Here is a 25179-nt window from a genome sequence, read left to right as displayed (position 1 = left end):
CCTGCTGTTATCATGGAATGTATGACCTTACAACGCGGTCTTTACACCGCGATACGTTCACAACGCGGTCATTACAATGCAAGTTGTTAGAACGACTTGCGCTAGAGGCGAGGGACTTAGGAATAGTATGATTTACTATTCCAACTCCAGCTACGTAACAGTAGGGAAGGTATTGGAATAGTAAATCATACTATTCCTTACTATATAGCGCCATCCAGCGCAAGACGTTGTAACGACTTGCGTTGTAATGACCGCGTTGTAAACATATCGCGTTGTAACTGTTGTCTCCCATTATCATGCTCTTCCCTACTAACAGACCTACATAGTCATCTTCCGTGCGGCTGCTCACCCGCAATTATGGCACCAACCAGTCATCAGAATGGCTGGAGTCGAAGACCAGTGTCACAACTCCTTAAATGACCGGTTCAGGTGTGGCACGTTCAGCCAGAATAATTGATGACAAATCACCCTTAAAGTAATATTCAGTATTCCCTTCTACAAAAGTATGTGTCACTTAATAGCTACTACATAAAACAAGCTTACAAAAAAAAGTGCTGCAATGAACAAAATAAATAATTATGAGAAGCATACGCTTACCGTCATGGCGGCAGAGAATAAAGAAGCTTACAAAAAAAGTGTGGCAAGCTGATAATATACCTACTGTGTCACGCCACGGGTAAGAGATCCAATCCCGCTAGGCATGGCTAAAAGGAGACAGGATGGCAACAAGCAGCGATTTACATGCCTTGAATGCAATCATTGCACTGCTATCGGCATAATTTTGATGCCAAACGTCGCGCACAAATCAAAGCTGAAGGTGGAGCTAAGACGAGGCTTTTGGAATTGTATCAATTCCAAGAAGATTCGTAAGACGAGAGCAGCACATGCGCTGCCTATGTCACAAGACCTAAAAAAGGAAGTACACAACTTGACGACCATGGCATGAAATTCTACATAGCAATGCTGGTGTGTGGAGTTTGCAATGAACAGGAACCAAAAAGACATGCAGCTCTGATGGGGACCAATCTGCGAGAACTGAATGCAAGCAAAGAACAAAAAAAAGAAATTATTGCTAGCGGTACGGCAGAAGCAGCGAGTGGCGGTGAGACCTGAAAAAGACCCTAATGCAGGCACCAACAGAAACACTCGCTCACTACTCTGCCAACCAGAAACTGGGGACACAAAAGGGAGGAAAAGTGCACAAAAGAGGCCCGCTCTGAAAAGCATGCAACCCACCTTGCTAGCCAGACACTGTGAGATGCAAAGGGGGAACGCACTTACAGTCCCTGGAGATAAACTAAGTTGAAGTGCAACAACAGCCTCTGTCTTGATTTCCTTGAACAGCAGACGCTGTCACTAGTGCCAACTGTGTTAAATAGCATTCAGTACGACTGCCTGCTGCAATGTTGTGAGACTTCAGTCTCCAAACCATGCAGAAACCATAGGAAACTAAGGCGTTAATCTTAGAATGGCAACTGAGAATTTGCAATTCCACCATCATGGCCCCACAAATCCTGACAAACTCTTATGCCGTCATTTCCCCACTGAATGGAATTTGCTTTCCAGATGTATAGGGTTGGCTTTCAAATAGCCTAGCTTCCATTATTGTTTAATATGGCTTTGTTATTGACAGATCTGCGCACCCTACCGTGGAGGTTCAGATGAAAGGGAAGAGTCAGTCAAGGTGTCCACGGCCATTATCCTGTCACTGGGTGAGTTGGTCATAAATGTATTTATGTATATATGTGTGATACTGCAAGTATATGACGGTCTTTACCAGTGATCGGGTCCTCAGAAACATTAATTTCTGTCCACTGCTCTGCACATCACTTGATCTTCTTAAAAGCTAATGTTGCTTCAGTAATTACCTCCCTTCCCAGTGCATTTGTTAGCTTTCTATTAGAACACGTTGTCCAATTTACTATATACAGCTATAGTAGTCACATGAGTACCATGTGCTCCACCGATCATCATTAAATGTTGTAAACTATTGATATTGTATCTCCTGGATATGCGTTGAAAATTTCCTTACATTTGGCCTTGATGACCTGCTCCCCTGCGTTTAGTTCCTCAGTGCATGATTTTATTGTATGCCATTTTTCATGTATGTCTATTTTTCTCTTCACTTTACTTTTGCAGCCCATTCTAGCTCTAGTGAGGTCCTTAAATATTTTGGAAGTAGCTTGATCCATATGGGTGCAGAGTCCCGTGCCACAACAATAAAGCTGCTCTGCAAGCTTCTTGCTGAAACTGGTAAGCCTCTCAGTGGGTGGGTGGCAGCATGTGATTTCGATAGACATGGAAGATAGTTAAAGGACTGAATGCTTTTCATGGAATGTGGAGCCCTAAGTTATAATTCCAACTTACCCTCTTACTTAACCAACATGGTGCAGCTATGAGCAAATCGCCTCAATTTCATATTCCTCAGCTACACTGACTGCCAACAGTTCCTGGTAGAGCACTGTAATTTAAGAATAAATCCTCCCATTGTTAACATGAGTCGTGGTGAAGAAATAAAGTAGTGGTCAAACATTTCCACATCTGTCTTTTGATAAATTGTTCCCACTGTGAGCCAATAATGGGACAGGGACACTGTGGAAAGAGATCCTGACATAGACTTCGGTGAGGAACAAAAAGGGACATAAAATATGGGGCAGGAAGACACAGACCCACTCAGTGGTACATGATGACACAGACATGCACAGTAGAACAGGACGACATTGATAGGCCCATGAGGCTCACAGTCACAGACACACACACCAAGACTTGACAGGACCCTCAGGTAGGTAGGCACATGTAATAGTGGAAGCTTCATCTACTTATCTATTATTCCTGATCGTACTAGACAAAGACAATATCTATGTGTTATGAACATTTGATGTATGGCTTCATTTCATAGATTCAGAAGGTGCCTCTTATCTGGATGCTGTCCGTCACGTGCTTGAGGATGACAATCACAAGGTACCATCAAGTTATTATGTGTGCATCATTCTGTGGTCAAGCAGTTTCATAATTAGCAACGCAATCTAATTTAAGTTATGCACTTTTTGAATAGTGCAGTATTCTCTACTTACGTGGACTCATTGCAGTGGTGCGTATACCACAGTCTGTTGTATTTTTCTAAGGCTGGTCTTTCATGCAGGTGTTGGGTCATGCAACCTCCATCCATGTGTGTCTCCTCAGTGTCTTGTGTCTGCTGTTTCCCTGTTCAAGTGGACATATCCAAGTTTTCCTGTCCTTCTCTGTGTCAACTCATTTTCAGACCCAATCCCATAGAAAGTCCCTGTTCCCTAATTGCTGAATAAGTGTGTGTTAAGAAACAATTCTCACCAAACATGGTTCAATAATACAGGATAATATTCAATGTGCACATTTGAAAAGTCTGATTGTGATATAAAAGATGTATTTTGTGTAGAAATTGGAATATATGTAACTCTGTTGACTCCATGTATGTCCACAATGTGCCCAATGTCAGTGCAATTGAGAAAGCAGGCAACTTCAGCATCAGCATCACCGTTTTCAGCATGTAAGCAAGCACAGGATATAGGCATGAAGGAAAATCAACAAAGTCATTTTCTTTGGATAACCAACAAAAACTTGTATTTCCATGACTGGGTCTCTAGTGTATTCTCTTTGAGAGGTTTATTGAGTTGACCATTTTTTAACCTCAGGGCATGATATAAACCTTAAATTCTTGGTAGACTAAACCAGAAACATCAGACACAGAACTCTACCAGAAATATAAGAATCAAAGAAATAAAACATGGACGTATTCTTTGGAGGTTGAAGCCATTGGGTCCAGCCTGTGCAAATATGCAGCGAACAGAGTCATGTTAGGGATGTGAATTTTAACCCGGCTACTAGAGGAGACTGTGACTATATACGGTCTTGAGCCAAAATGATTTCTTGAAAGTGACATGGATCAACCAAACAACAAGGTGTGGGACAATGGACACTGAGTACTTTAACCCATTTGTTATCTGCTGGCCGTGTTGGGATAGTGTAGGTCTGCTAAATCCTGCAGGTTGAGTTAGACAGTGGCCATCATTCTTCCCACAGACTACTCTAGGTTTTTTTCATTTCCACATTATTGGAATCTACAGCCTACTGATTTTTCATTTGCATTTTTGTAATCAATACAAGGTCCTGAGAGCTTCTTTGCTAGTTGTAACCTACCTAGACATCTTTTGCAATGTATCTTTCAATCTTTTACCAAGTTTCAATCACCTATAGAAGGAGTACACCACCTGGAATGTTTGAATATTCCCTCAATCACGCTTTGGTCAGACATTCTGTAAAAACAGTTTAATTAAATTGATTCAAGTTTTATTCTCAGAGTGTCTTAATAACCATTTTCCAATATTATTTCAAAGGCTATATCCAGGTACTAGCTTTCCACACATACAAGTGTATTTCTATTTCCTCTATGAACAAAAAGGAAGGAGAGATTGTATGGTTTTCTCACACTCCCGTGCTGCTCTCTCACCAGAATGTGGGATTTGGTTTTATTTATACATCAAAAGGGTTTCTCACTAACCATTTTTTGCTTCATCACAGGTTATTCTTGCCACTTTAAGTTTAATATCCAATTTAACAACCAAAGGATATTATGATATGAATGGAAGAGCTTTGATGGAATATGTGCTTAGGAAAAACAGTCTCATCATTGAAGAACAGGTAAGTGGCAGATGTACATATTTGTGTGGGTGAATGTGTTAGGGGAACAGCAACCGTAGTCAGCCCAAAAGAAATAAGTGGACCTTTTAGCCCCCTTGTGCCCCAATGTAGCTTGTTTGCCACGTAATACAGATCTGCAGTGTTCCATATTTGCCCCTGGTGGTGGAATATAGACCTTATGTACCTCTATTTAGTTCACATAGGCCCACTTAACATTCCATGTTCTCCATTTGAGCCTGATGTTCCCCACTTGCATTCCAGTGCGTCTTTCACCCTCCCTCAACCGTATGGGTCTCCCTTGCTCCATCAGGCTGATTACATTTGAACCTGAAATTGAGCTGCTGACTACCAGTGTCAACACTGTATATGCCTTTTCTTTATGTCTTGTTCTTTCAGGGTGCCCATGACGTGAACCAAGCCACTCAAGTGCTTTCCAGTATATTTACTTGTAGCTTCACTTGGACAGTCATCCTTTCAGTATACCTAGGCTTTCCTGTTTTCAGTTTCTATTTGTGGTCCATTCTCGTGTGCATGGCTAAACACTTATAAGGTCCCAAAGGAAATACCTATTGGCTATGCCAATGCTTGTTTTAAAATCCCTTCTCAACGGTTTATACAATGATCAAAATTACAGCTTTCCTAGAAAATCTCATATCTCCACAGGCTGTTGACGAGATAGGACTGGGCAAATGTGTCGGAATTATTATGATTTATGGAGTCCTGCAGCAGGGTAGCAGCACCGGCCCAGCTCCGAAACAACTATCTCGCACTTCCATGTAAAAGAAGATGTGTGCCCACACTTTTCATCAGTTGTTCATGATAAATGGGCAGATAGTGCGGTTTTAATATTACATAAAGTTCCATGCAGCAGGACCATGACTCGCATAAGGCGAAATGAGGCAGCAATGTCAGGGTATTAGGACTAGGTGGCGCAATAAATCAAGGAAAGGCCATTAAAATAGACGGCTTTCCTTCTTTGCCTGGAGCACCGAGTATGCTAAACAAAATGGACTACTAGTGAGGAACAACAGTGGCTTGTGAGCTGCACTGCTTTAACAATGCTTTTGTTTACTTTTAACAATAAGGGGAAAAATAGAGACTATGGGGATACGGAAAACAATATGGTTTATCTGTTAAACTTTTGTAGATCAGAAGTTGGCGTTGCACCTATAAAGCACTTCAAAATCCTAGAAAGGTGCAAAGACGCGATTTGACAGACAGGTACCCCAGTACTCATTTGCTTCGGCTTGTTTGGAAGCTCTGTGGGATCCAATATTTAATTACTTCCAGGGCTTACCAGCCTAGCAAACACATTACAAATCTACAGTCACACATCCTGCACAGCTAGAGTAAATATCTATTGCCAGTCTTTTACAAGACATACGTTAAGCGACGAGCGACCACGTTTACCCAGTCAACTGCAGCACTGAATAATCCAAACATACCAATGCTCGAATTGATAGGCAGGTTCTCTCTGCTCGCTACCTCCACTAGGTGGAGCCTAACCTCCATCACAGCTTCCTTGTGGTTCAGACTGAGCATGGACTCCCACAGGGCCTTCTCGCCAAAGAATGTAAGAAAACTAGAAACAACCGGAACTAAACAAAACCATGCATTTGTATTCTACCATTTGCTTTAGAATCTGCCCGGCACATAACAGAGAGCATACAGCTGCATGCTGGAAGAAACAGAGACGCCACATGTATCTCACTTGGTTTCATTATAGATGAACATTGAAAGTATAATAGTGAAAGAAACAGAAAAAAATACAAGCTTCAGCAGCACACGAGTGGTGCGCGCACGAGGCAAGAAGTAAACGAGAGGGAGGGGTGGGAGAGTGCCCGCGCGCATGCTAAACATCTAAAGGACATTTTGAAAAAAGCACGTAGGTGGTGGCCGAAACAGCATTGTAGGTGCAAATGATGTCTAAACATGAAGCACAGCAACCTAATGTGGGTCATCGCGATCGTTGTGAAAATGAAAGTGATTGCGATGACGTGCCAAAACACGTAAGGGATGCGCGCGCAGCAGGCCGCATGCTTGTGCGCATTCTAGCAAGCTGGTGGCTGCTTTGGGAGCACTTCCCAAAGCCGCTACTATATGCACAGCGCATGCGCGCTGACTCATCGAGACCTAATCAGTGATGTCAGGGATTACAACTTTTTCGCGCCATGAAAAGCAACAGAATCAGTGTTTTTCTGGTGTGTATGGAACATTTTGCTTTTATTATTGCTTGCTTTCTACACTGATAATGCATGGTATATAGACAGTGTATGTACAGTGTATATGAGGTCCAAATACATTTTTGCAAATCAAACGTATTGTAGTACACCATACAATACTTCTTCAATGAGTCTTTGGTCATGTGCGCTCGCTTTTTCCTTCCCATGTCCCTTTTTTCTGTGAAAAGGCCCTCTCAACATTGGCACTTGAAATGGGCAATGACAAGACAGCCAGTACACTATTTGCTAACGCTGGCCACTGACATAGCTTTCTATACCTACACTGTGCCCTTGAAGATTGCAATTCTCTGGACAGGTTCTGCAGCATTTGCTTTGAACTGGGCGATTCTGCCCTCCGAGTTATTGAAGTGGTCAAAAATAAAGCAGCACTTTTGAAACTACTGAGAAAATTCCCCTTTACTGAAGGGAACTAGAACTTGCACAGTGTACCACAGTGAGGATTCATTGACTTCAAATGCCATGGTTGATGAAGGGACATTTCTATGTCAAGCCGTTTCTCGTACATTGTAAAATAAAAGTTCCTGAATTGCTCTTCAACACTGATTTGTTTACCATATGGCAAGCACTCTAACATGGAACATGTTGCAGTGCCAAAGTCAATTTAAGGTGTCACCCAGACAACTCTCAAGATGATGTTTCATATTTACACCAAGTATGCAGAACACTTGGCAGACCAGGGTGTTTTCCGACTCTAGTTTTTTTTATGTCCACTACAGCAGTTATGTTTTCCTGTAAACATCTAAGACTTTAGTAGTGTACTTCTTTTCACATCACTAGTAATTTGCGAACAAATATCCTCACATTTCTTGCCTTTGGCATCATCATTCAGCAAACATGTTGTAAACGGTTTCCACATGGGTACTATAGCATTTCACAGCCCCTTGGTCCAAGAACCATCAGCTAAGTGACACAGTTCACAGTGGGATGACTTTTTCTTTGATGCCACACAAAGCACAAAATGAGAAATATTTGTGTTTTAGTCCCCTCGCACAACAAAACAGTGCACTAGGATGGACTAAAAAGTCAATAGCATTCTTCATTAACTCTGAAGATTGTAAAGATGCTTTTAGCATACCATCTAACAAGTGGAAAGGATCTCTCACAGGTATCAATTTTGAAAGGTCATTACACAGCTTTTTTATATATGTAGCTGAATCACTGCAAGTACAATCAAAATCACTCCAATCTTTGTTGAATTTAGAAAGTAACATTTTGCAGCGGCATACCGAGTGACACTGCGATCCATGTTTCATCCTGTCATGTTTTCACCACTATCCCAGATGCTTGGCGATAGCACTTTTTTCACATATACTTGTCATTATACATTGCATTGAATGTTTAAAGCCTGTGGTGTTGTCAATTCACCTACTATCAATACTGACTCACTAGAAACTTGGGGCTGATCTATCAAGGGCTTTTACCCATTCTCTGTGGATAAATGTGATGGCACATTTTGGGACAGATTTGTATGAAACCAGCCATTTTACCTATCAGTAAAAGAATCAAACACAGCCAAAATATCAAATATGATTTTGATATTTCCTGATTCTCTACAGTTTATCAAATTATTAAACACGACCTAAAACATGCTTCTAAACTCTGCATCTTTAGACCAAAGACCACAAAACTTCAAAAAGCAAAAGGAAGAAAAAACATTATTTCAGTGACATCCCTCAACAGCAAAACTCAAGCAGAATAATGTTAGCCCAGTCTTTCTTGCTGCCACCTTATATAACAAAGTTATATTGTATAGGCCCCCTCAGGAAAAAATGACTCTTTCACTCTCCTTTTCCTTTCTTTGAATGGCATTTAATTAGTGGTACGCAGGTGTTTTTTCAGTGTTTATAAGTTTAAACTGGTGAGGGTTTATCAGTTATTATAGGTTTAAAACTAAGACAGTCAAAGTATACCCTATCCATGGTTTTTCAATTATTGCGAAACGATTAACACAGTGTACCCTTACTATTGTGGGGTCCGAGTTTTGATGTCAAACACAAGTGCAGTCAGTGTCCCCAAATAAGAGTCATTGCCACTGGTTTGAGTAGGGCTGTGGCCCTTCTGATCCTTTGATGGCTTTCATCAAGCTCTTGTGGTGTGAAAAATTGTTCAATGTTGTGAACAACGCACATCAGAAAAGGGTCCAATAATATCCTTTAGTTATTCTCATTCTAATTATTTGCCCTCCTCTTCCTCCACAGATCCAATGTGTGATTTTGTATTGGGCACGTCTTCTGCCTCTTCTCTTTTCTTGGACCTTCTCAAGTCCTATGGACGCTTACACTTTGATCATATCTCTAGTCGCTGTAGAAACACCTGTCATCTGACTAGGGGACAGGAATGAGTTTTTGATCAGTGCCCTTCACCAGTGTTTGTGGGGCTGCAGGTGATGGTGTGAAAGCATGGGCAATGGGAGGTGGCATGGTGCCTGAAGGCTGCAGCACACTTGGCTTTGTCAGTGTCCCTGTGAGAGTAGTCCACAGTTGCTTATGCTCTCCCCAATCCCTCCAGAACAGCAAACGTACCATGTCCTTTTTGATCACTGTGAAAGTTGGCGGGACCTTATTGAAGCTTGTAAGGAGAGGAACATGCACCACTTTTGGAGCCTGATAAAATGGGGTGCAGGAAGCACATGTAATCACTGCAAAATCATGTGGAGCCTGCTCTGTAGGTTAGGTTTTTTCAGATCAATATGCATCTAGTAATAAAATGGATTATGACCCTTGGGTTTATTTTAAATCATCGGATACTGTCTTCAACTTAGCTGATGTGACAATGGCGCTGAGCACTGTTACCATTGGGAGAGCGCCAGGCATAGTCAAGGTCCCCGCAGATATTTTTCTCCAGGATAAAGACAATGGAATCAAAACATAATGTTTTTAGCAAATGCAATTGCTCATGGAGCTCTGATCCCGGATACCTGGCGAGGGGCGGAAATCATCCCGATTTATAAAAAAAGGGGATACATCCTTACCTGGGAACTACAGGCAAATAAGCCTGTTAAACTCAATCCAGAAAGTCGTAGCTCAACTTATCTTGGCAAAAATTAAAACCTGGATTGATGATAATGACATTTTGAGTCCTCTTCTGGGCTAATATGAGAACTATTTATAAAGTATTCCGATTAATTAAAATTTATCGGTGGACAGTAACACTTGGAAAAGGAAGCCTTTATGCAGCCTTTGTTGATCTTAAGTCTGCTTTTGACTTGATATCACGGCCCAAACTGTGGAGGGTACTGCAGGAACTCGGCTTGCCCCCGACCTACTTTTCCTAATTGTGCGCCTCTACGAATACAACTATGACCACATTTGTTGGGGGGCGCCAGGAAACAAGACTGACCAGTTCCCGGTAAAGATGGGAGTACGTCAGGGTTGCGTTTTAGCACCTACGTTATTCTCACTCCTTATTAATGGTATTATTAGCTTTTTAGCTTCCTTTTCCACAGATGCTCCAGTTTTAGCAGGCACAAAAATTCCCATAATAATGTTTGCGGACGATACGCTTATACTGTCTAAAACAATGAGTGGGCTACAGCATTCGCTGTTGCATTTTGAAGAATTTTGCTTATTGCCTGGCCTAACAGTCAATAGTTCAAATAAAAATTCATGACCTTTAAACCACATAGGTCATTTAATGGGGGGTAATGGATGGGCAACCCGTGGATCAGGTTGATGCATTACTTATCTAGGCATCACCCTGCATAAACGACTTAGCTGGAGGCCGCATATTGACACCATGGCCTTAAAGCACATGCAGTTGGCCGGAGCCATGAAAAAAGGAACATGAGACATCACTGACTAAGCCCCTTTACCCTGGCACTGCACATCTATATTATGGGGCTTAGAGAAAATGCATCCTCTAGCTTTCTCCGAGAATAAGTTCCTGAGTGGGATAACAAGCCTACATCAAAGTACCCCTATGATTTAGGCAGAAAAGCCATAGTAGACCTTGCAAGGCTATGCCCTATTCTCTTCTGGCGTAAAATCTGGCATACCCCAGAATTGGCCATCTTTGCAGACGGTCTTAAAGATATAATGGAGGCAGATCACTTCCACAAGATTGGCTGGCTATGCAACATCAGATCATTACTAATTAGCATGGGTATGCCATCACTGTGGGATGATCCTAGTGCTACTGGGTTCCCACCAAAACATTTAATTAAGCAAAAGTACTGGGAACCGATGGTGCAACAAGCAAATAGAATGAGCGATGCCACCTCTCTAACAGGGAAGTTCTAACAAATTAAACCAAATCCATGTTTTACTGTGACATAATTAGTACTAAGCCGCTAGATCGCAAACTGTGTTTTCAGTTTAGAGCAGGCTGCTTACCTTTGAAGTCCTTTACAGCTGCATGGTCCACTGCGGCCGATGACAAATGTCTAAACTGCACTGACACTGAAGAATCATACGCGCATGTGCTGTTTGTCTGTCCGGCGTACGCTGCTCCCCGCAAAGCCTGGCTGACACCCATTTGTAGGAACATGGGTACTCACTTGTTAAGTGTAGCAATGAGAATATTGTGTTCTGATCCATCAGTCCAGTGCGCAGTATCAGTGGAAACGTTTTTGAGATGGATGTGGACAATTAGATCTAGGCTCCTTTTGTACCTCTGTAAATGAAGTCTCCTACCGATAATAATAATAATATGCTATATTTTAATGCTTGGACACTTTTTTAAACTATCTATCAATTAGTAGCATTAATTTTGTCTATCAACATATAGTATATGTTCTTTTAATGTGTTTGATTCTCTCTTTTTATTGAAATTTTCAATTTATTGTATTTTTTTTATAACTTGAAAAATCGTTTTTATGTGAATTGCTTTTGTGACATCTGTCGAATAAAGCTCATGTTGACTGACAGTTAAGCAAGGCCCAACCTTAAAAAAACAAAACCTATGAAAAGCCATTTTTCGGAAAGGCAAGGGTCAGTTTTGGTCATGATTCAAAATGGTGGCCAAAGATAAAATGGTGCCGCAAATGCAAATTTTTACATGAATAAGTGCATAATCAAAACAGCAAAAACAATTTTATTCTAACAAGGTCTGATGCTGGGGACAATTCAGATGCCTGTCCTTGTGTTGCATCGCACTGTAAGAATGATGCTTGTACACCTAGAGCCCATCTTAGTTAACCTGATGCACATGTTGACTGGCTTAAGCGCAAAGAAATAAAATGCTCAGACACTTTGGGAATGGGACTGGCTCAACAGCAGTGCTCACAGGCAGTACAGAGGCCAACCACACAATCCAGCCTATGAGATCCAACTGCCCCTTAGACTTTACCAAGGCTAACTGGGCTATTTCTGGGGTGATTGGGGAAGGCACATGGGCATTCAGCTACTGCACTGATAAGCTGGGATTTTCACTGACAGTGCATTATCTAGTGGGTTATTCTCTGTTGCATACCCCACTTTACAGTTTAAATGCCTAACAGGGCAAACCAACAAATCCAGCGCAAAGTAGCATGAGTATACTTCAAATCAGTATTTCATATCAAAACTGCCTACCATAAACGTGGTTCCTGGTATTCTTTAGTCTTTATTGAGTGTATTAAGTCCCATAAGGTATCACATACTTCCTCATCAAGTCATAGGGGAAGGGCAAATCTGTGTGGTGAGCACGAGATACTACTGTGTGGTGCCAGAGGCGCAATTTCTCAGGGGTAGTGTCCCATGTATCAGAACCTTATATATTATAAGTGAGTCCACCGGTATTTTGAAAGTATATGAATGCTATACCCTCCCACGCCTAATGGATGGGTACTTTTATACTCAACAGAGCGGAGCATGAGAGCATAACCGCATTTGTACATTTCTATTTACATGTTTGAGGCTAGTAGTTTTGCTTTCACATTTGGATTTGTCAAGAGGTTCTCTTTGTGCTTGACAACCTTGATTAGAAAGTTGTGATGTTTTAACTCTCAAATCTCTTGTCCCTCCATAAGGAAAGAAAACACAATTAAAATTATGTGCAAATACATCGTATTTTACTTTGCTTTCTTTTCCACATTTCCACAGATCGCTAGTCACCTGGATGATGAATCTGATGTTGAGGAAGAGACCATCCTCATCCAAATCTCTCAGCTCCTCAATACAATTGCATTACACCATAGAAATACTGATGAGGTAAGCGAGGAGGATGTGAAACAAGGTGGGTTATTTAACTAGGTGTATAGAAAATATAACTTGCAGAATGTCCAAAGACTCCTAAATTCCCGGGTGATCTTCATTATCCTCCGGCTCACATACAAGCACATTTTTGTAAAGCTCCCTCTGCTGCAGGGTTGTATGTTGGAACCATGCAGGCATTTATCACACCTGCCTTAACAACGTGTTCTGAACCACGATTGCATGTTTGAAACGCATTCCTTTACCAGAGAAGTCGTTACAATGAATTGCCTTAGGGAAAGCGCTGGACTTTGGAATAGTAAAATGTACTATTCCAACTCCATTATGTGCAACAGTAGGGAAAGTGTTGGCCTTAAAGTCCAAAATTAGTCCAACAACGCTTTCCTTTAGGCGAGGCATCGCAACTACCTGTGTGGTAAAGGAATACATTGTAAAGATGCATTAGTGAGTTGGATCACATTGTTAATGCACACAGTGGTTCGAGATACGATGTAAAAGTTGTGTCCTCTGATGGAGGAATGGAGGTCTGCTGTCCCATGCAGAACTTCCCAGGGTTTGGAGCATTTGTACAAGAGCACCAATTGAATCCTACCTCATTCATTTGAATGAGGCAGAAGGGTTTGCAGCTTCTTCTAAATAGGCTGAAATGAGACTTAATGGTACATCGGTTATATTGCATAACTTTGCTTCTCAATTTGCATCTCCTATTTGCTACCTGTCCCATGATACATCAGGCACCAATATTTCATATCAACATGGTTGTTCATTCCCAGCCATTGCTTTTCGTATTCTGGCACATTCCTAAAGATGATTCTATGAAGATTCCAACAGATAATGAGCTAATTTGCAAACTTCAGCTCACTTGTAGGGTTTTTGGAAAGTAACATGTTTCACACATTCTCTGCACATAATGGGTTCATTTTGATTGGATGCAGAATCCCAGATTGTAGCATTAAACACGGTTAGTGCTACATCAGTGTAATACTAGGCATCTGCCTTGGACCCCATCAGCGAGGAATTGTATCAGCAAGGGGATGAATCAAATATAGCCCCATCTCTTGGATATGGGAGCTTGCAAAATGCCCTATGAACTAAATAAAATGCCAAAAACCCTCCCACCAGCCATGATTGTTTATCTGTGGGAATAAAGCCTTATTAAATGCTAATGATACAAATAACACGTTCACCACTCTTTCTTGCAGGAATTTTGGAAAGAGATTTTGCTCTACATGCTGGAAGAGGGCTATACTTCATCTGTGCCAGCACTGTGCCAGATGGTACTTGTTGTAGATAAGAAAGCAAGCATCAACTTTAAGGAATGTGGTGAGTCTTAAACATCCTACTCATTGATGCCGTGGGATCTACCATTGAAGGTGGTTAATGCTTCCTCCTCCTCTCCCCAGATTCCCTCATATTTAGTAATGATCTGGCATGAGGTGAAGAACCAGTCCATTAGCTCAGGAGTTTGGTTAATTTACTATAGTATGTGGGTGTCATTCTTGCAATAACAGTGTTTGCTCTCACTTTAGTGATATATGTATCTGTGTTGATGTTGCTGCTTTCTATATAATAATAAATCTTCATTCGGAAGTAGTCACATCCATAAAAGATTCAAAAAAATATAAAATATAACTATAAGAAGAACTTCATTACATTAAAAGAGATACTGTGCAAATTTGCATGGTCCAAGCTGACGTCAGTCGCATCTTGAGCTTCTTGATCTAAAAGAATCCCTCAGGAAATTTGTGGCAACAAAAAGGGTATGGTTGTTAGGCAAAAGCTGCAAATGCATTACTACAACCCAGGCTTGTCTAAATTTCATGGCTTTTAAAAGGAGCCTAAGAATCAATCTCCTGGGGTGGGGAAAATATTTATATAAGAAGACAAAGTGTAAGGTGTCCTGTGGAGACCTGTCATTGCAGCCACAGAACCCTCCTACATTTTCAGGTAAATAACCAGACAGGGACACCAGTAGATGGTGGAGCAGATTGAATCTAAAACGGGTTACTAAAAATCTATCTAAGGGGTTTATGAGGGTAAATAGATAGTTCTCCCTTCCCTGCACTGACTTAGCAAAACATGTCCTCTCACGGTTGGTTGCATAAACTCAGTATTTTCGCGATGAGCAGCGGTGTGTTTAAAAAAAGCTCCTTGACTATTCTCAGGTCCTTTGGCCACACTGCATTACATTTCAGAAAAATATCCGCCCTGCCAAGAGCCAGAAAGGACTTTTTTACATACTGTAGCAAGGGAATTTCAAGTGTATGATCTAGTGACAAACAGTATAAAATAATCAAGGGGTTAAACTCGGCCTCAACCCTAGATGTTGCTTGAAAAATATATTTCACTAGTTATGAAGACCCTATTCATGAAAAGTGCGTTTTTAAACATAAACTGGGAATTATTACTGCTCCTGCCCTAATGACAATGCTTTTAGTGAACTAAGAGGCAAGCCAGGCATCATGTGCACCCTATTAATGGCCTTGCTTTTTATTATACATCGAGAAAACATTTTGTCTAGTAAATAAAACTTTTTTTAGTACATCAGAAAGAGGGAACTTGCATATTTGAAGGTGCTTTCTTATGTGATAATAACGGAAAAGGCGGCTCCTTAAGACAAAATAGTTGCCCAGGATCACACAATTGAGACCAGTTCCCGGGTCAAGTACATCACAGTTAGGTCGAGTAGATTATTAAAGTTACTTGACCTGTAGTTCTAGTAACATTTTTATGATTTTGTGAGCCCTGCTAGACCATATCTTCACCCAACACAACAAAGGTTTTACTGCCACCAAATCCGTGATGTGATTAACTTCTAGATGTTCATGTAATGTAAACGAGTGGGTGCACTGTGGGACCTTCAAAATTTGTCTCAAAAACGTATTTTGAGCGACCTCTAACTTGCTGGCCGCAGTACACCACCAAACCTCACTACAGTAAAATACCTTGAAAACACATATAGACTGCTATACCTTTAAAATCACATCAGGGGACCAAGAACCCAATCTGTGGACATAGTTGGCAATAGCTCCCAAAGCTTTGTGCATGTCGCACAACTTTCCCTCCATCAGTTGTCCCCAGTTGTGTTTTATGTCCAATAAAATTCCCAGGTAACGAAAAGCCGGGACCTTCGTTGAGGTGTGAACACCTGCCTTAAAAGTTTTAGATCCAGTTGCCAGAGAGCCAACTTCCAAAATGTACGATTTTGTGAAGGTGGCATACCGGTCCAGCCCATCCATAAAAGAAACAAACCCATTGATAAAGACTTGGAGGCCGATTGGTGTGTGGTTCTCCAGCACCGTATTGTCAGCGCATAAAAGAACTGACTGCTTTCCTGCCCACTGGCGGGCAATTAGGCTGTAAGGACGAAAGGGAGGCTTATAAATGATTAATATAGATAGTAAAAAAAAAGAGGGCAAGAATTCAACCTTGGTGGACCTCCCTACTGCAGTTTACGTACCCTGAGAGGCCCGCTCCCTGTGAATATCTGACTGCTGCTGTAGTGTGGGAATGAAGGTTTATTAGTAAAGTTCCGATTGTGGGCTTGACTCCCAAGGAACTAAGTAGATTCCACAATGACCCGGTCAAAGGTGGACGTAAGGTCCATGAAGCCTAAAAACCTGCACCAGGGTGAGCGACCATGTATTTGGACACTATTAAATAGAGGTTAATACATTGAGCAGTGGTTGAGTTTCCCGAACTTAAACCAAACTGCACCTCAGAGATTATTCTGTTTGTGTAGGCCCAGAAAAGAAAGCCTAGTCAGTAAAACCCGACCCAGGCCCTTAACTGTGGAGTCAATGAGGAAAATAGGGTGATAGCAGTAGGGGTTATCCTTATTCACCTTCTTGAAAATCGGTATAATGGTGGCTGTTGGCTAAGAAGGCGGCATCCCTTTACTTGCTGCTGCTTTTAACACCCTGGTCAAAACTAGGGCCCACATGTCTATGTTCTCCCCGAAAAGATCTGGAGGGATCAAATCGCGTCCAGGCACCTTTATCCAGGGCATTCTCTTGATGCCCAGGCATACTTTCTCCAAAGAGAAAGCACTTGTTGTATCACCCAGGCCGGGTTCTATCTCATTAAGGGGCAATTCAATATATCCAAAGAAGTACACCCTTTCAAAGTGATCAACCCATTATTCCGGGGTAATGTGAGGGCATAGCACAGGCCTTGATGGCTCCGTAAAACAGGGCCTATTTATGATCGGCCAAAAAAGTTTACTATCACCCAGCTCAGTCAATTGGGCTAATTTGTCCCATACCTGTCTTTGTATTAGACGCCTCCGCTCTTTCAATGCCTCCTTGCAATTATTACAGCAATTTGCCACCCATACTCTATTTCATGGAGGACTGCTTAAGAGCTTTCTTCAGGAGGCCAAGGGCCCATGAACACTCAGCATCAAACCATTTCAGGTGTTCTGGGGCAGTGCTGAATAAGGTCCGATAAACAAGTCAGCGACCGACTGGGCGATGTTAATAAATGAGCTTGGAGTCTCTTCACCAGAGGCTAAGGGGTCTAAGGAGGTTAATATCTCCTGGCGTCAGGTTTTAAATAGGGTACAATTAAAAGCCATGGCTTCTATCTGTGACTCAAAAGGGGGTGGTGATGGACGGAGCATCTGAATCAATCAAACACTCACACCCAGTCAAAAGATCTGGGTTTAATCCATCACCGTTCTTTAGCCCACTCTGCCATCCCAGTTCAAACATGGCTATATGCAAATCAGTCCGACCCTGTGCCTCATGGGAACAGTCCAGCCCGAACTGCCAAGCCATGTCTTCCCTGGACCGGAAACAAGCTTCAGAGGACCGGTTTCTGGCATTCCAGCCGTCTTCAGCCCGGCTTGCTTGAATCCAGTGGCAAAGTGAACAAGGGACTCACGTCTGAGCATACCCTGCCACACTTATGGCGGCCAAAAGCGGTACAAAAGGGAGTGGTGATGGACGGAGCATCTGAATCATTCTAACACTCAAACCCAGTCAAAATATCTGGGTTTAATCTATCACTGTTCTTTAGCCCACTCTGCCACCCCAGTTCAGACATGGCTATATGCAAATCAGTCTGACCCTGTGCCTCATGGGAACAGTCCAGCCCGAACTGCCAAGCCATGTCTTCCCTGAACCGGAAACAAGCTTCGGAGGACAGGTTTCTGGCATTCCAGCCATCTTCAGCCCGGCTTGCTTGAATCCAGTGGCAAAGTGAACAAGGGACTCACGTCTGAGCATACCCTGCCACACTAATGGCGGCTAAAAGCGGTACAAAAGGGGGTGGTGATGGACGGAGCATCTGAACCAATCAAACACTCACACCCAGTCAAAAGATCTGGGTTTAATCCATCAATGTTCTTTAGCCCACTCTGCCACCCCAGTTCAGACATGGGTATATGCAAATCAGTCTGACCCTGTGCCTCATGGGAACAGTCCAGCCCGAACTGCCAAGCCATGTCTTCCCTGGACCGGAAACAAGCTTCCGAGGACCGGTTTCTGGCATTCCAGCCGTCTTCAGCCCGGCTTGCTTGAATCCAGTGGCAAAGTGAACAAGGGACTCACGTCTGAGCATACCCTGCCACACTAATGGCGGCTAATAGCGGTACAAAAGGGGGTGGTGATGGACGGAGCATCTGAATCAATCAAACACTCACACCCAGTCAAAAGATCTGGGTTTAATCCACCACTGTTCTTTAGCCCACTCTGCCACCCCAGTTCAGACATGGGTATATGCAAATCAGTCTGACCCTGTGCCTCATGGGAACAGTCCAGCCTGAACTGCCAAGCCATGTCTTCCCTTGACCGGAAACAAGCTTCCGAGGACCGGTTCCTGGCATTCCAGCCGTCTTCAGCCCGGCTTGCTTGAATCCAGTGGCAAAGTGAACAAGGGACTCACGTCTGAGCATACCCTGCCACACTTATGGCGGCCAAAAGCGGTACAAAAGGGGGTGGTGATGGACGGAGCATCTGAACCAATCAAACATTCACACCCAGTCAAAAGATCTGGGTTTAATCCATCACCATTCTTTAGCCCACTCTGCCCCCCCCAGTTCAGACATGGCTATATGCAAATCAGTCTGACCCTGTGCCTCATGGGAACAGTCCAGCCCAAACTGCCAAGCCATGCCTTCCCTGGACCGGAAACAAGCTTCCGAGGACCGGTTTCTGGCATTCCAGACACCTTCAGCCCGGCTTGCTTGAATCCAGTGGCAAATTGAGCAAGGGACTCACATCTGAGCATACCCTGCCACACTTATGGCGGCCAAAAGTGTGGCAGGGTATGCTCAGACGTGAGTCCCTTGCTCACTTTGCCACTGGATTCAATCAAGCCGGGCTGAAGACGGCTGGAATGCCAGAAACCGGTCCTCGGAAGCTTGTTTCCGGTCCAGGGAAGGCATGGCTTGGCAGTTTGGGCTGGACTGTTCCCATGAGGCACAGGGTCAGACTAATTTGCATATAGCCATGTCTGAACTGGGGGGGGGGGGGCAGAGTGGGCTAAAGAATGGTGATGGATTAAACCCAGATCTTTTGACTGGGTGTGAGTGTTTGATTGGTTTAGATGCTCCGTCGATTACCACCCCCTTTTGTACTGCTTTTGGCCGCCATAAGTGTGGCAGGGTATGCTCAGACGTGAGTCCCTTGCTCACTTTGCCACTGGATTCAAGCAAGCGGGGCTGAAGACGGCTGGAATGCCAGAAACCGGTCCTCGGAAGCTTGTTTCCGGTCCAGGGAAGGCATGGCTTGGCAGTTTGGACTGGACTGTTCTCATGAGGCACAGGGTCAGACTGATTTGCATATAGCCATGTCTGAACTGGGGTGGCAGAGTGGGCTAAAGAACGGTGATGGATTAAACCCAGATCTTTTGACTGGGTGTGAGTGTTTGATTGGGTCAGATGCTCCGTCCATTACCACCCCCTTTTGTACTTCTATCTGTGACTAGCATAGATGCCTCCCCTGGTCGCTTAAAGAGAATGTGCCCGGTGATATGGGAGGGTCCGCCGCCTTGTTCTCTATATACTTATTGTAGTTTGTCAGCCATAAAGTTACTTTCTGTTGGTTTCAGCTCTTCATCTGGTTATTACCCTCACCACTTAAATGCAATGTGCTGACTGTCTCAGGTTTCCACACTCTGTGAGACTTCTCAGGCCTCTAATGGTCCTCTTCAAACCTTGGAGTATTCTTGCTCTCCATGGAGTTACCTATCTCTGGTATGGTGATCAGACCTTTCTGGGTATGGTACCTATTTATACACTTTTACTTTAGTCAGCCGCAAAATGGATGTATTTTATTTCTCTATGGAGTTACTTTTGGTTATGATATTTGTCTCTTCAATGTTTCTGGTTCATTATTTTGGACTTCAGATCCAGACTAAATTGCTAGTTATTGGCTCTCACTTGACATATGAACCTGATAGACAGGGAGGCCTACTCAATGAGGGTAAGTGAAAATAATTATTTGGACTGACTCCAAGGTCAAGAAGTAGATTAGCATCATGTGGTGAGAACCTGTAATTGAAAACTACATTTCCAGAGCTCCAATTAGCAGTCCCCACTCAACTTTCCAATGAATATGTTGATAAAGTACAAGTAACCTGGGCAGATGGTATCATAGTCTATTTCTTTGTCACTCATGTAAAGGGTCCTAAGCAGAACAGAACAGGCAATTATGTATTCATTATAGCCTGCTCCCCAGGTGGTTAACATTATTAGAAAATGGTTATGCAAGAACATGTTTTGGTGTCCTCTTTCTGTTGGGATATCCGCTGTCTCAGAATGACTCCTCTTTAGCATGGTCCATTCAATATGTAGGGCGTGTCCACGGCTCCTGTTGCATCCTCTCTTATCCCACTGTAGTCTTCTGTCACTCAATGACAGCTGAAGCAGGACCATTGCGTGACAGCTTAGGTAGCATCTTCTGCGGCTGTCATTCCTTGACAGCAATTGTTGGGGTAGGGAGGTGGAGCATTGTAGCACAGACCATTGAGGTACTGTATACCACTAGCAGCATCCTTTGTGGTGGGGTTGTCTTTGTCAGTATCTGCAGGGACATTAAAGCATCCTCATAACCTCTAGTGCCTTATTGAAATACCAATAAACAAAGTGGAATCCACTCAAAGTGATAGTGATCCCTAGAGTGATGGGGAACACACAGTGTTGTTTAAATGCCCCTCACACACCAACAGGCCCCTTGGTGTCATGCTTCATCATCGGGGCCTTCGCACCCCTCTACGGGATGCGGCGTGCTACGACTCGCGGATACGCAGGAGCACTTGAAGTGAACTATGTGTGGGGGTGTGTGTTTACAAAAGTGTGAGTGAGGTGAGGTGAAAAGGTGAGTAGTTAAAAAATACCTGGCGCGTGGGAGAAAAAAACTTTATTAAATCCCCGGCTGGTATTATTAAAATAAAAGTGCAGGGCGTGGTTTTAGAAAGATACGTGTTAGGGTATCAAACCACTGTATTAAAAGTCAACATGTTTCGGAGGTCAAAGCCCCCTTCTTCAGGACAAGGGTTAATGCACTTACCCTCCCCTTACTCACATGTAAGATGTAAAAGTGAAAATAAAAATTACCACAATGTGTAATGTTCCTCACAATGTTAAATGTTTTGTGAGTGTCGTTGCGCCCAATTGGCGTAAGAACCTGTGGAGACAAAATCATAGATAAACATACAGGTCTAAATAACACAGGTTGAAGGAGAAGAATGATGCTTCTTCTGAAAAAACATCAGGTAAAACCCAAAAAAATAATTGGAACCTGGAAAGAAAAAAGAAAAAGGACACTACAAACATACATACACGCAACACCAACATTACTCTGTGCTCAGGTGTAAGGAGAGCACAACAGAAAGGAATACAAATCTTACTTAAAGTTCCCAAATACAGGACTTCATGAGCCTTTAGCGTATATTGGGGAATCCTTCCTTTCTAATCAGAAAACCTAAGAAATCAATATCAGGGGTTCAGTAGGAAAACTTTGTCATCAGAGCGCCACAAATACAGTGTAAAACTGCTTCTCTCTGTGGTCTATAACTCACGGTTACTGCAACAGCTAATCGCCTGCCTTCCCTCAACGCGGCTCCGATGAAGTGAGCTACAAAGGAATCGAGGCCCTTTTATATGTTGTGCCTGTGGGTCATTAGCGAAGGTTAATTGAATAATGCAACCCGGTGAATGCCCAAATACGGAGAGAACAACCTCCGCGCGTCCGGTGATGCGCTAGCGCCCTCCGCTACTCTGACGCGCATGCGCACTACCGCTCCGGAGAGACGCATGCGCTGTAGACGTGGCTGAAGCGCATGCGTCAACGGAGACACTCCGCAAGAACACGGAGCACTCGGTATTGCGTTTAAACGCCTACAGGTAAATGGCGCTTTGGATTAAATGCACCGGTGACATAGATGGAAACATAGTATGTGCTAATAAGGCAAGGCATTAAGGCAATTAGATGGCCAAGCAAAGTAAACAACTAATACAGCAGTGGTGAATCAAGTTACTTTACAGGGATGTATTAGGATCGCTTTTACGTGTGGACTTAACATACGGTGATTCTTTAAGGGAAAATGTTGTGAAGAGGGGAAACTCTTGGAACTTGATCCCTAAAGGGTACATCCTCAATCACAACTCGGTGATACCTTGTTATACTAATGTAATAATCCATATGTACCCAGCAAAAAACATTTGTTGTATGTAACCACATGTGTTCATCAACAAAATTATGATGGTTAGTCAGATCGAGTGTTTATCTGAGAAGGTTCCATGGAATGGAATCATTCAGCCCAGTGTTGTCCGTTCCCAACCGAAACACCCACCGTTGTTCTTTTTCTAGGAGACCTATCTCTGAGGGCAGTTGTTCAATTATAGTCCACTGTAGCTCATTCACACAGTGTTGTTGTTCAATATAATGGGTTGACATCTTAGTCGTTAGTTTCTTGCACCTGATGTTGCTTTTGTGTTCATTTAACCTGACCCTGACAGGTCTGGTGGTCATTCCCACATATTCCTTTCCACATGGGCAGGTAATTTGATAGACTACATTTTTACTGTTGCAGTTCGTAAATGCACGTTGTTCCCATGTTGTCCCATTGGTAAAAGTTAGATTCTGGCTCTTTCTCGTGAGGTGGCAGTTATTACAGTTGCCACACGGGTAGTGCCCATGTATGCCTTGTAACCTCGTCTGATCCTTGGTAGGGGGGGGTGGTCTAGTATGAACTAGTATATCTCTTAAGTTCCTACCCCTTCTGTGAGCAAACAGAGGTTTCTCCAACGTTAAGCCACCACTCGTTAGAGTGCGCCAATGTTTGTGGACCAATTTTGTCACTTGGTTGCTGACCGGACTGTATGTGGTAACGCAAACCGTCCTGTTTGCGGCATCCTCACTGCGTGGATTGTCCTCCAAAAGGGCATCCCGGTTATTATTTCGTGCTCTGGTAAAGGCTTTTTTGATCACAGTTTCCGGGTATTTCCTCTGTCTTAGTTTTGCACTAAGATCCTTGGCCTGAGTTTTGTATCTGGCCACATCAGTGCAGTTCCGCCGAAGGCGTAGGAACTGTCCATAAGGAAGGTTCTCTCTCAGATGGCGAGGATGAAAGCTGTCAAATCTGAGGAGACAGTTCCTTGCCGTAGGTTTGAAATGTGTTTCCGTTTTCAACATGCCGGCTTCGAAATAGATATTCAAATCTAGGAAAACCATGTTGGTATTAGATGCCTGGTGAGTGAATTTCAAAAAGGCATTTTGATTGTTAAGCCAGTCGATGAATTCAGTTATCATGGTTGCATCTCCAACCCAGATGACCAGGATATCATCAATGTACCTTCGCCAGGTGCGAATCCTCGCCCTGTGTGGATTGTCTTGGTGCAGGATTTTCGTAGATTCCAAATGGTGAACATACAGTCCAGCCAGGCTCGGGGCAAAAGTGCTGCCCATGCTGGTCCCATGCTTCTGCCAGAAAAGAGTGCCCTCATATTCGAAAAAGTTTTTCGTGAGTGCCAGGGAAATGCACTCCATCACTACATTCCGTGGAGTGTGGTATTCCCAATTCGTAGAATGCAGTACCTCCTCAATAATTTGGATGGTTTCGTCGTGGGGGAGACTCGTATAGAGGCTCTCCACATCCAGGCTTAGCAACATCTGTGAAGTAGGATCAAAGGTTTGATTATTCAACAGTTGTAGTACTGCTTTGGTGTCCCGTAGATAGGTGTCAGTAGCCTGTACAATTGGCCTCAAGAAAGCATCCGCAAACTTGGATAAAGGTTCCAGGATGGATGAGATTCCGGAAACTATGGGGCGACCAGGGGGGTTATCCAGGTTCTTGTGCACCTTAGGAATGGTGTAAAAGTAAGGAATGCGCGGGTTCCTCTGTGTCAGGAATTCGGACTCCTTTTTAGTAATCCAGTCATGTGTGAGTGCCTCTTCCACCATACCACCTATCTGGACTCTCAAAGATTCAGTGGGATCTTCCGTCAGTATCTGATAGTTCCTGTTATCAGAAAGGAGCCGCCTGCATTCCTTGTCATAGGCTATGGTTGTTTGGACAACCACTGCACCACCCTTATCTGCTGGTTTTATAACCAAGTTTTTGTTCATCCTCAATTCTTTGATGGCCTCATTCTCTGTTCTGCTCATATTCTGAAAGACCTTCTGTCTGGTTTCTAGACGCATGCGCTTCAGCCACGTCTACAGCGCATGCGTCTCTCCGGAGCGGTAGTGCGCATGCGCGTCAGAGTAGCGGAGGGCGCTAGCGCATCACCGGACGCGCGGAGGTTGTTCTCTCCGTATTTGGGCATTCACCGGGTTGCATTATTCAATTAACCTTAGCTAATGACCCACAGGCACAACATATAAAAGGGCCTCGATTCCTTTGTAGCTCACTTCATCGGAGCCGCGTTGAGGGAAGGCAGGCGATTAGCTGTTGCAGTAACCGTGAGTTATAGACCACAGAGAGAAGCAGTTTTACACTGTATTTGTGGCGCTCTGATGACAAAGTTTTCCTACTGAACCCCTGATATTGATTTCTTAGGTTTTCTGATTAGAAAGGAAGGATTCCCCAATATACGCTAAAGGCTCATGAAGTCCTGTATTTGGGAACTTTAAGTAAGATTTGTATTCCTTTCTGTTGTGCTCTCCTTACACCTGAGCACA

At 43.2% G+C, this 25179-nt stretch overlaps 1 protein-coding gene across 1 annotated transcript in view; it reads left to right on the top strand.

Moving 5' to 3' along the window:
- The first annotated feature begins 2192 nt into the window (after positions 1-2192).
- Positions 2193-25179, top strand: part of LOC147662924 (maestro heat-like repeat-containing protein family member 1) — a 62531-nt gene continuing 39544 nt past the window's right edge. Inside the window, exons 1-5 of the mRNA XM_086950794.1 lie at positions 2193-2253; positions 2900-2961; positions 4558-4677; positions 12941-13048; positions 14254-14374. Of these exons, the coding sequence (XP_086806920.1) occupies positions 2193-2253; positions 2900-2961; positions 4558-4677; positions 12941-13048; positions 14254-14374 (472 nt within the window). The remainder of the gene's footprint in view (positions 2254-2899; positions 2962-4557; positions 4678-12940; positions 13049-14253; positions 14375-25179) is intronic.

This window comes from Lissotriton vulgaris, unplaced genomic scaffold (genome assembly GCF_964263255.1).
Source record: "Lissotriton vulgaris unplaced genomic scaffold, aLisVul1.2 SCAFFOLD_1381, whole genome shotgun sequence".
NCBI classification, from domain to species: domain Eukaryota; kingdom Metazoa; phylum Chordata; class Amphibia; order Caudata; family Salamandridae; genus Lissotriton; species Lissotriton vulgaris.
Note: the sequence above shows the minus strand (reverse complement) of the source record. Positions and strands in the feature narration are given on the sequence as shown.